This window comes from Zea mays, chromosome 7, assembly GCF_902167145.1.
Source record: "Zea mays cultivar B73 chromosome 7, Zm-B73-REFERENCE-NAM-5.0, whole genome shotgun sequence".
Taxonomy (NCBI): domain Eukaryota; kingdom Viridiplantae; phylum Streptophyta; class Magnoliopsida; order Poales; family Poaceae; genus Zea; species Zea mays.
This window is the reverse complement of record NC_050102.1, coordinates 86,036,650-86,048,205: the sequence shown is the minus strand read 5'-3', so window position 1 is coordinate 86,048,205 and position 11,556 is coordinate 86,036,650. Positions and strand designations below refer to the sequence as shown.

Here is an 11,556-nt window from a genome sequence, read left to right as displayed (position 1 = left end):
GCGGGCGGTAGCGCGGGCGAGAGAGAGCCGCTACCGCCCGCGCGTGAGCGAGAGGCGGGCGAGAGAGGGTCGCCGAGCGACGACGCTCGCGCCCGGCGAGAGCGGGCGGTATCGCCTCGCTCTCGCCCGCGCTGGAGCGCCCGCTCGGGCGAGAGGCGGGCGAGAGGGAGGCGAGAGCGAGGCGAGAGCGCGGGCGAGAGCGACGTGGCGCGATCTGACTGGTCCACGTGTCGCGATCTGATTGGTCCACGTGTGGTAGCCGTTGCAACTAGCCGTTTTGACCGTTTGGAGTCCAAAAAATTCGAAAAAATTTTGCAAAAAATCACAAATTTCATCCCCAATCCCTCTATATATATCCCTACCCGGGTGGACCTCATTCCACACACAATTTCATCTCATTTCTCTCTTCCAAACTCGCCTTTTCTACTCATCTTCACGTCATGTCTTCCTCGAGCACAAACTCAAGTGAAGGAGCCGAAGGGGCAATGTGCAATGCATTGCAAGCAGCCATGGAGGAGGCTATGCTCAACCTCAATGAAGAGTCGTCGAGCCGGCCCAAGCGTCGTCGACGCTACATGAATCGTGATCGTGAGTCTGCCCATGATCGGCTTCATCAAGACTACTTCGCCGATGACTGTGTGTATCCTCCAAATTACTTTCGGCGCAGGTATCGCATGAGGCGACAACTTTTTTTGAGTATTATGCTTAGATTAGGTGAATACTCTCCGTATTTCACCCAAAGAGAAGATGCTCTGGGTCGACTCGGGCTCTCTCCCCTACAAAAGTGCACCGCAGCTCTGCGCTTGTTAGCCTATGGATCCGCTGCAGATTCAATAGATGAGTACTTAAAGCTAGCTAGATCAACTGCATTAGACTGTCTAGAGAAGTTTTGTGAGGGTATCATTCATTGTTATGGGGAGGAGTTCTGTCGTCGACCAAATGTCGTGGATATTCAGCGTCTACTAGTAAAAGCAGAAGAGCGTGGCTTTCCAGGCATGCTAGGAAGTATCGATTGTATGCATTGGCAATGGAGGAATTGTCCGGTCGCCCATGCCGGTCAATTCACAAGGGGGGATATCAAAGATCCCACCATCATCTTAGAAGCTGTTGCATCGTATGATCGGTGGATCTGGCATGCTTTTTTTGGGGTGGCCGGGTCCAACAATGACATTAACGTACTGAATCAGTCGCCATTATTCAAGGATGTCCTTCAAGGTCAAGCACCCATAGTGAACTTCATGGTTAATGGACATGAACACAATATGGGATACTATCTTGCCGACGGCATCTACCCTTCCTGGCCGGTGTTCATCAAGGGTATTCCGCTTCCACAAAGTGAGAAACATCAGTTATTCACAGATGTTGAGTGCGCTTTTGGAGTGTTGAAATCTCGGTTCAACATTATAGCAGTTCCTGGACGTTCTTACTCTCAACGTACTCTTGGTTTGATCATGCGTGCATGTGTCATTTTGAACAATATGATCATCGATGACGAGCGTGATGCCGATTTAGACGAGACATATGAGACAGTTGATTCTACAGTCGACCCGTCGATCTACTACAATGCAACCCCGAGCCTAGCAGTTAGGATTCAAATAGACAACGAGATGACGGACACATCGATGTATACACAACTACTAAATGATTTGGTTGAACATGTATGGAGACATAATAATCATTAGATTTATGTAATTTTCTATTAATTATTATATATTTTTAAATCGTCATGTAATTTTATTTTAATTATTACGCAATTTGTAATTTTTAATTCAATAAAAAATATTATGTTGTGTGTTTTTTTAGCGTTGAAATAAATCTGCGTGAATTACTTAATTCTGAAATAGAAAAGCTGATGTGGCTATAGACTGAGGCTGTAGCTTGCCTGTGCACTGGAACAGCAGAGACGAGAGTGGAGGCGAGAGCTGACGTGGCGGGACGAGAGAAAGGCTGTGCACTGGACTCAGCCTAATGTTGATGGCACAGAAGAGGGGTCTGGGCGCTGCGGCGAAGCGAATAGGGAACGTCCTCGCCAAAGTTGCAAGGACGGACAGACCAGGGGCAGCACCTGGCGTGCGATCGGAGGTGAAGAACGCCATGAACATGCGCAATTCTAAGCGCTGGTGAAGGACGACAGAGAAACAAGGACGGTCGCCGATCGACGACTGGAGCGCGGCGCGATAGACTGGGCACGTCGTGATGGCCGGCGGGCGCAGTGGAGATAGCGTTGCCAGCGCGCATAGGAGGTGAGGACGAGATCGGCGACCATGGGCAACAACGAGCTGTTCCACGGCGGGGAAGAACGCTGGGCATGACCGGCACTAGAGCAGGGCAGGGCTGCGTCAAGCAGGGAGCGCAGGACCACGGCGAAGTGAGCGCCCCCACGACGACATGCCAGACCCGGCCACGACAAGGCTGAGTAGGGAGATGACGCACAACTAGATCCATGGGCACAACACGGCGGCAGAGGTCCAGTGAGGCTGTGACGGCGCGATGGGGATGGAGGCTCGGCACCAAGGAGCCGTGGCCGAGAGAGAAGGAAGATAGCCAGTGCGCGCCACAACAGAGAAGATGGGCGAGCAGAGTAAGGACACGGAGTAAATCCACTGCGAGGATGACAGGGACGCGAGCGCCGATGGGATCGATGGCAGGGCGGGCGGATCGGCGCGACGGGGAGAAAGCTGCGCGTCCAGAGCGAGCTAGAGAAGGGGCGTGGGCGGACGAGGCGGACACGACCATGGAGATGAGCTTGAGGGGCGTGGCCATGGAGGAGAAGGGGAGGAGCGCGCTGTGGGAGATGGGGCGGGGAAGGAGCTCGACGCCGTCACACGCTGCAGCAGAGAGAGAGGGGGCGGCCGAGCGCCTGATCTCCCCCGAGATGGTCGTCTCCAACGCACCGAAGTCGTAGGAGAGGTCGGGGAGCGGGATCGTCGTCACCGGCGAGCTCCAAGTCGGCGCGCGCCAGGATGGTGGAGGAGCACCGGGCGCGGCCATGGGAGAGGGAGCAGGAGCGTGCTGGAGATTAGAGAGAGGAGATGAGGAAATATCGCGCGGCCAGGGAAGCGATGGTGCAGGGGCACGCTCGGCCTTGGATGAAGACCGCAAGGTGAGCAGAGGCGGCTGGTAAAAATACTAGGGAGATGAGATCGAAGGCTGGGGCGGCGGGAGGATAGGATAGAAAAGATATTTTCTTTTCTTTTTCTTTTTTTTTATTTTTTACACAAGTGATATAGATATCCCAACTCTGAGATTAGGGTTAAAAAGAGACAAAAACAAGTTAGAGCAGGATAGTATTAGATACAAAATTCGGATAGAATTTGATTTAGCGAATACTCTGAAATTCAGATGAATTTTTACCAGTTACTTATATTCAAAGATTTTGATCTAGGCAATAAACACATGGACCGAACCAAAACGATATCGACAACTCTACTGAAGACAACATTCCATTAATTTGGTGTCGAATGAAAATTTATCTTCTACTACGAACACGAAAACAAATTAATTTTGAATATTGGGTGTCAGCTCTAATTATCTCAACCCGATTTAATTTTACAACAAACTTCTATCGTCGAGTTCTAATAACATTTATTTGGGACAAAAATTGCTAGAGTGAGCCGAGCTCCCAAATCTGTATTCGCTCCATCGATAAATTCTAAATAGCTACAAGACTCGATAATTAATAGCAAATACGTTCCGAACTACGTGAAACTTCTTCAACAGTCTCGGTAGATGGAGAAGGATGTGACATCAAAATTGTGATCCTTATGGAGGCGATGTCACATGTCGTTCACATGGGTGAAAAGTTGTGCGTTGTCCACATAGATTTATTATAGATTTATTATCAGGCATTTTCCAAAGTTGGTAATCACTTAACTGAGCAATCCAATCAGCATAGGATCCGTGAACACGTATGACAATTCAAGACCAAACTTTGAGAAATCCTTTGAATAGTTTAAATATACAGATGTGATGTACATGTCTTGATCCTCACTTGATATACTTGCCCAAGTCCAGGTCTGTTGTTTATCTTAAGGCAAACACCTGGGGTGTTACAGCTGTCACATGAAAATTGGAGAATGAGGCCCTCTAACTTGGTCTGTCAGGCAGCTCGAGATGGTGTTCAGTGATGAACAGTGGACTGAACAAGATCACGGGTTCAGTGCATCTATCGCCGCTAGTGATCTCCGCGCCGCGATTCACGCAGGCCGCCGCGATTCGTGCCCTGTGTGAAGTAGATAACCGCGGTAGGTAAAAATATCGGAGGGGGAATGGATCGAGCCGGCCTCACCGTACCCACTTGACCGGCAACGTGGCCGCGCGACCACCGTCGTCGTGTACGCCATTACCGGAGTCTGCCACGCTACATGCCATAGTACCACGTTGTCGCGAGTCGTAGAGAGTAACGAGTGACTGCCGTAAACCTTTGTCCTAGTGAGCGCCACGTTTGATGGACTCCGGTGACACACCGCGACGCCACCGTAATCCAAATCTCGTCCAAATTCGGAGTCGCCGCTTATGGTCGCTATAAATTGACGCCCTGGCCTGCTCTGTTATCTTGTTACGAAGCTAGAGCACCGCTCCTTACTCCCGATTATCCATCGTAGCCGGAGAATTTAGACTTTCCCCCAATTTGGTCGCCATCGTCGCCGAGGAGAACTTTTCCGTGGCTAGCTTCGCCTAAGGTATTTCCAGCCCAACTACTGTCCGTTCTAGCTTCCTTTATGTGTGGTGATGCTCCCCATGCTTAGAATTTGAACGCTACCACGCCTAGTCGTCGGGAATAGCTCGGTCTGCCCTCGGTGTTCGCTGTCGTCGTGGGCAGAGGGGATTCCGGGTTAGATTAGTTCAATTAAGGCATGGACTAGGCTCGCGTGGGATTAGGTATGATGATCCGATGCTCGGTTTCGGCGGTCGTTGCCGTTTGAGGCAAATCCCAGCAAGGGGATGGCCAACGGATGCACGCGCCGTCGCTTGGGACTTGTTCGGTGAAGAAATAGAAACTCAGGGGCTTAAGTGCAACGGTCATAGAGACATGTGAATAGTGCTTAGGGACTCTTTACCGGTTATTCAAATGGCTTTGGGTCTCTGCGCAAAGTCGCCAGCGTGGGCACGGGCGCGCGCGTATTTCCTCTGTTCGTGGGCTGGTTTGGGCCAGATTTGGCTCAACACTATTCATTCCTTTTCCTTTTCTTTTTACTACCAGATTAGGAAATTTGTAGAAAATAATAGAAAAATTATTAAAAATATGAGACCAATTTTGTTAGACTTATAATATCATCTAGTATTTAATAAAAAAAGTTCCGAGATTTTTATCCCAAGCCTGGAATTGTTTAGCATTTAAAGATGCTCAAACCAAGCCTTTTAGAATTGTAGAAATAATTTAGTAGCTCCAAAAATAGTAAAACTTTTTGGGTAGGCTTAGTATGATGATTGAAGACCTTGAGTAAAATTTGAAATGATTTGAACATTGTTTGGTCTCAAACTCAATAACAAGCCTTCTAGAGTTAATTTACTTAACCCTAATAGAATACCAACTTAGGAAACTGTAGTGATTATGGTGGACCGTGAAGGAAAGTTGTATTCAAGATACAACTTAGTATGTTTCTATTATGTAATTGCATATTCATGACATCACATAAGCATTCATGTACATGTACTGTCGTGTATAGAAAACGAAGAAGAAACTATGGTTGAAGAAGAAGTTGTCACTCAAGCTGAGAATCCTCCAGCCGAGAATAACTTCTACTTCGACATCTGTGGAGTAGACCCAGAACCTCCTGCAACACAAGGCAAGCCCCAGTGCATTTACCCCTTTCCTTGTTATTTTAATCTCTTTATCACTAAAATGATGCATTAGGTAATAGGAGTTGTGTGTTAAACAATTGCTGCATTCCCTTCCTTGGAAACTGATTACTATTCCTTGTTACTTGATTTACTGAAAGTTTTCTGATGCTTAGCTTTGCTCTAGAAAACAAAATGTTTTTGTTTTAAACAAAAGGTGATGCTTTATATGGGATGGGATTTTTTACAAAGAAAAGACTTATGATGGTGAATCCATCATGGCCGTGATGGGTTCAACATCTGAAAAGATGTACCTCTGTTAGGTACCAAACTTTGGGTTGTAAATGATTAAGCCAAGACCGGGCAGGTGACTTGCACGAGAAGGAAGTATCGGTGTAGTGTCTCCGTCTGAGTCGCTTAAGGACCGAACCAATGTAGGCTTGCTGATCGAGGACCTTTTAACTGGCCACATGCCTCGTCATGGGTAAGCTTTGCCTCAGTCGGGCCAATACTAGAAAGGCCACCACGCAATGGGAGTGGAGAGATGGCGAGAGTAGCGTGTACCCTCCGTGGCAAGAGGCTGGGTGGTTGTGTCTGTGCTCTCGGTTGGCGTGAACCCATTCTGGTCTTGAGAAACTCGGTGGTGAGTTGACATATGCAAGGGTTAAGTGCTACATATGTCGTGTGGTTGGAGATCCCTAGCTAGGTATTAATCGATTCGGATCGCCGTTAATTCTCGGACATGAAGACTTGGTCACTGCCCTACACGTAGCAATCCAGTGAACTGAAGGGATGATTAAAGACGGCTAGCATAGGATAAGTGCCTGATCTAGGATAGAAAGAACCCTAGATGCAGGTAACCACTTAACCTGACAATAAAAATGGATTTTAAGGATCCACTCATACTAAGCTTTTCTGCAAATAGAGTCTTTGAATCATGATAAGCTTTACCTTGATTCCCAAAAGCCAGCATATCCTTAAGAGTCTTTTTCCTTTGACGGGTAAGACTTGTGAAAGTACACTCCGTACTCAGGGTTTCCAGACCCATGTTATTGTAGGTGATGAAACGGCAGAGTTCTGTTGTTTCTACTGTAAGGTGGTGCCAAAGTAGGAGGAAGAACACTAAACTTGTTTAGGGAGGGTTGTTTTGCCTCCCATTTATGTAATAATAAGTTCTGCACTCGAACACCCGGTTATGTAATATATACTCTTTCTATATTTTAATATGAATGTAAATTATATTATTGTAATCTTTTTTTCTTGTTCTCTTCTCCGATTATTTGTAATGTCTTCGTGATGGGTTAAGCGCTCTTGGGCATTATGATGAAGATACAGATAACAGAACTTACCGAGTCATTATGCACATCTACATGACTGTCTGAGGTCCTTAGGACAAGGACATCTGTAGGTGGGCCTAATACCTTCGGAGGTTCCGTCACAGCTGGTATCGAAGCGAAGCCCGTCTCTTCGGACATTATGTAGTACTTCAAAAGATTTTCAAATACTTACATTGAAACATTCTTTCATTCTTATCTTGCCACTTTCTGGTAGTAACTTATCTTTTGAAGTCGGGTAACAGAGTGCCAAATAATAGTATACGTAGGAGGTAAGAGATCAATGAAAAGTTGGTCCCATAATCATTAGGTCATGCATGCATCATGTTTAAACTACACTAAATAAATTTTCCCCTCTTATGGAGATATGGCGCATACGAAGACCACCCAACAAAAAGCAATCGGACCTCGAGGTGTGTCCCGGCACCAGCTGGCTCCTAGACATGAGGGGAGCAGCAGCGGAAGCAACGATCCAATAGGGGATCTAGAGGCCAAGGTGGAATGACTCATGTCAGAACTACGCCACGGGAGTAGGGAGCGTGCGCGAGATAGCCGCTGCATTGTTGAACTATCAGCGGAGGTTTTGCAGCAGGAAATCGTGGAACGAGATACGGCTATCGACTGGGCCGTAAATTCGTGCTCTTTCGCTTGGGACTTTGAGGCAAAGGCTCTAGCCCGGGTAGCGGAACTAAGCACATCCCTGGAAAATCTGCAAGCGTATTGTAACACCATATATGAAGAGGTGAACGTGTTATACGACCGGCTGCATCCGAATGTACCACCAGAAGTTGCAGCAATGGGAGCCGGACCATCTGGAGCAGCTAGTGGAGGACCTGATGGGGAGTTGGACCTTTTTGGAGCCCCTCCTTCCATGAACCTCGCAGATGAACATTCTCCCGAGGCTGGCAGTGGCGCGGCCAAGGACGAAGATAATTAGAATAGTGTAGTTTAAGTAGTGTCCTTATGTAAAGTAAATAAGGAAGTTGAGTTGTACTAATGAGTATGAATAATTATTGCTAGTTCAACATAATGTAATAAAAGGTGGTGTACTTTCGGCATGTAATAATTCAGGATGTTCTTCTTCCTCAGATGCCATCAAGAACGCGTGCTCATGATGGGGCCGGAACTTCCCGTAGCGGGGAGGAAACTCCAAACCCGCCACCTGTACCTCCTAGATTGGCTGAGGCTATCGCTGCCTTAGTCAATGCTACCGCTGACAACACACGTTTCCTACGTGAATTGGCGGGGAATCAATTTCAGCAACATGGAGGCAGAGGTCAACCTCAAGGGCCATGAGACACCACATATTTAGAGATTTCTAAAACCCGCCCACCGCTTTTTGTTAAAGCTGAAGAACCTCTAGAAGCAGATGAATGGGTACGGGTTATGGAGCAAAAGTTCGGACTGATCCGATGTACTGAAACACAGAAGCCCCTATTCGCCACCCAACAGTTGAGAGGTCCTACCAGCACTTGGTGGGCAAATTTTTCCAGCCATTCAGCCTGCTGGACATCTGGTCACGTGGGCAAAATTTAAACAGGCGTTCAGGGAACATTATGTTCTGGAAGGGGTTTTACAGATGAAGCTGGAGGAGTTCATACGGCTGAAGCAAGGGGGAGACTCAGTAATGCAATATCTCAACAAGTTTAATCATCTCTCCCAATATGCTATCGATCAAGTGGACATGGATTTGAAAAAGAAAAATTGCTTCATGAGAGGGTTGAATGATCGACTCCAGCGCAAGATGGCCACATGTCTGGATCTCACCTATAGCAGGGCTGTAAGCACAACACTAGCAGTGGAAGCTAAGAATTCGGGACAAAGAAAAACCATGAGATATGGGGATGAAGGATCATCTCAGGGGTCTGAAAAGCGGACAAGGTTGGTAATTCGTCCCTTCAACCCAAATCGTTCTTCTCCTCGTCCACCCACATATCCCTTCAAGCAACCAATGTTCATCCGTCCCACAACTGCCCCCGCCCAGAACAATCAGTCGAGTACCCCTAGTGCTCGTTTCCCTGCTCTACCCAGTTCCTCAAGTGGCTGCTATAATTGTGGGAAGTCTAGACACTTTATCAAAGACTTCCCCTATCCGAAGCAAAATAAATCAACTTTTCAATAGACTTCTAGGAACGCGACTCAAGGAAAGGGAAATGTGGTCAACCCTCCAGTGGGCAAGAATATGAATAAAACTGGGTGAGTTTATTACACCCAAGTGGCGACTACCCGAGAAGGAGAACCGGTGATGATGGGTACGTTTCTTGTTGCCAACCATCTCGCTGTTATCCTTTTTGATTCTGGTGCATCACGTACCTTTATAAGCAAGACTTTTGTGGAGAAGCATTGCATACATACTACTTAATCAAGGGAGAGATTTTTATTCACTCACCTAGGGGTCAAATATTTACTAAGGAAGTAGTCTTCCACGTACCCGTAACATTGGCCAGACATTAGTTCCCTACTAACATGATTGTTATAAAGGGACAAGATGTAAATGTAATTCTAGGCATGGACTGGTTAGCCCAGAATAAGGCCATCATCAATGCGGATCAAAGGACCATTCAATTGAGTCATGGTTAAGAAGAAGTCAAATTGTACATCCCTGTATCTATCCCCGTAAAAACGTCTGGACAAGTTTTTGAGGCCATAGTGCAAGAAATACAGGACATTCTGGTTGTATGTGAATTCCCATATGTGTTTCCTGAAGACTTGCCCCGGTTACCTCCTGAAAGGGATGTGGAGTTTGTGATCGAATTAAAGCCCGGTACAACTCCCATCTCCAGAAGGTCGTACCATATGCCACTCAATGAGCTGGCGGAACTCAAGACATAGTTACAAGACTTATTGGAGAAAGGATTTATTAGACCAAGTTCATCACCATGGGATGTCCAGCAATCTTTGTCAAGAAGAAGGATCAGACCCTTCGAATGTGCGTGGACTACAGACCCCTCAATGAAGTTACTATTAAGAACAAGTATCCTCTCCCTCGGATCGATATTTTATTCGATCAACTAACTAGAGCCCGGGTGTTTTCTAAAATTGATCTCAGATCGGGCTATCATCAGATCAGAATTCGACCCGAGGATGTACCCAAGACCGCGTTCACCACTCGGTATGGGTTATTTGAATATCTGGTTATGTCTTTTGGACTAACAAATGCTCCAACCGACTTCACATACTTGATGAATTCGGTGTTCATGCCCGAATTAGACAAGTTTGTGGTGGTCTTCATTGATGATATTTTGATATATTCCAAGAATGAGGAGGAGCATGCAAGACACTTGCAGATCGTATTAACGCGTTTGAGGGAACATCAGCTTTATGCCAAATTCAGTAAATGTGTGTTTTGTTTGGAAGAAATCTAATTTCTTGGACATATTTTGTCTGCCAAAGGGATTGCGGTTGATCCCAGCATGGTCAAGGATATTTTGGAATGGAAATCACCCACAACAGTGCATCAAGTTCGAAGTTTCCTTGGATTGGCTGGTTATTGCCGCAGATTTATTTCGGATTTCTCCAAGATTGTTAAACCCATTACTGGGTTATTGAAAAATGATACTAAGTTTGATTGGTCCTTAAGTGTAACGAGGCCTTTGAACAACTGAAAATATTGTTGACCACTGCACCGGTTTTGGCCCAACCGGATATTGAAAAGCCATTTAATGTTTATTGTGACACATCGGGCAGTGGACTTGGATGTGTCCTGATGCAAGAATGATGAGTAATAGCTTATGCTTCAAGGCAGCTACGCTAGCATGAGGAACATTATCCAACCCATGATCTGGAATTAGCTGCAGTAGTTCATGCCCTTAAGATTTGGCATCATTAGCTGCTGGGTAATATATGTCACTTATATACGGATCACAAGAGTTTGAAGTATATCTTCACCCCAGTCAGAGCTAAACATGAGACAAAGAAGGTGGCTCGAGCTAATCAAAGATTATGACTTGGAAATTCATTATCACCCAGGAAAGGCTAATGTGGTGGCAGATGCTTTAAGCCACAAGGCCTCCTGTCATTGTCTCATAGTAAGAACACCTGACACCACTTTATGTCAAGAAATGGAAAAGTTGAATCTGTGGATAGTACAACAAGGAACTTTGACACATTTGAAGCTTGAGTCAGTTCTTCTACAAAGGATTATTGATGCTCAAAGAACAGATAAGGGTATGAAATATATTCATGAGAAAATGGAGGCTGGCAAGGCTAATTGTTTTAGGAAAGATGATCAAGGAGTGATATGGTTTAAAGACAACATAGTGGTGCTAAAGAATGCTAAAGTCCGTCAACAAATCTTGGACGAAGCTCATCTTAGTCGATGTTGGTCACTTGTTCTCAAATGCTATGAATTAAAAACAAGGCAACACAAATGTTAATGGTTAAAGACCTTCGTCCTTCAAAGCATTATCTCCCTTAGGATTTAATGATCTTCAGATGAAGG

General features: G+C 46.1%; 1 protein-coding gene across 1 annotated transcript; it reads left to right on the top strand.

Annotated features, from left to right (window-relative positions):
• Positions 1–594: 594 nt before the first annotated feature.
• LOC109941100 (uncharacterized) lies at positions 595–1,682 on the top strand. The gene has a single exon (XM_020541591.1). It carries the CDS (start codon positions 675–677, stop codon positions 1,680–1,682), a length of 1,008 nt encoding a protein of 335 aa, XP_020397180.1. The 5' UTR covers positions 595–674.
• The last annotated feature ends 9,874 nt before the right edge of the window (positions 1,683–11,556 follow it).

Coding starts and splice junctions, on each gene's coding strand:
- LOC109941100 (XM_020541591.1), top strand. CDS start 675: ATGAGGCGACAACTTTTTTTGAGTATTATGCTTAGATTAGGTGAATAC.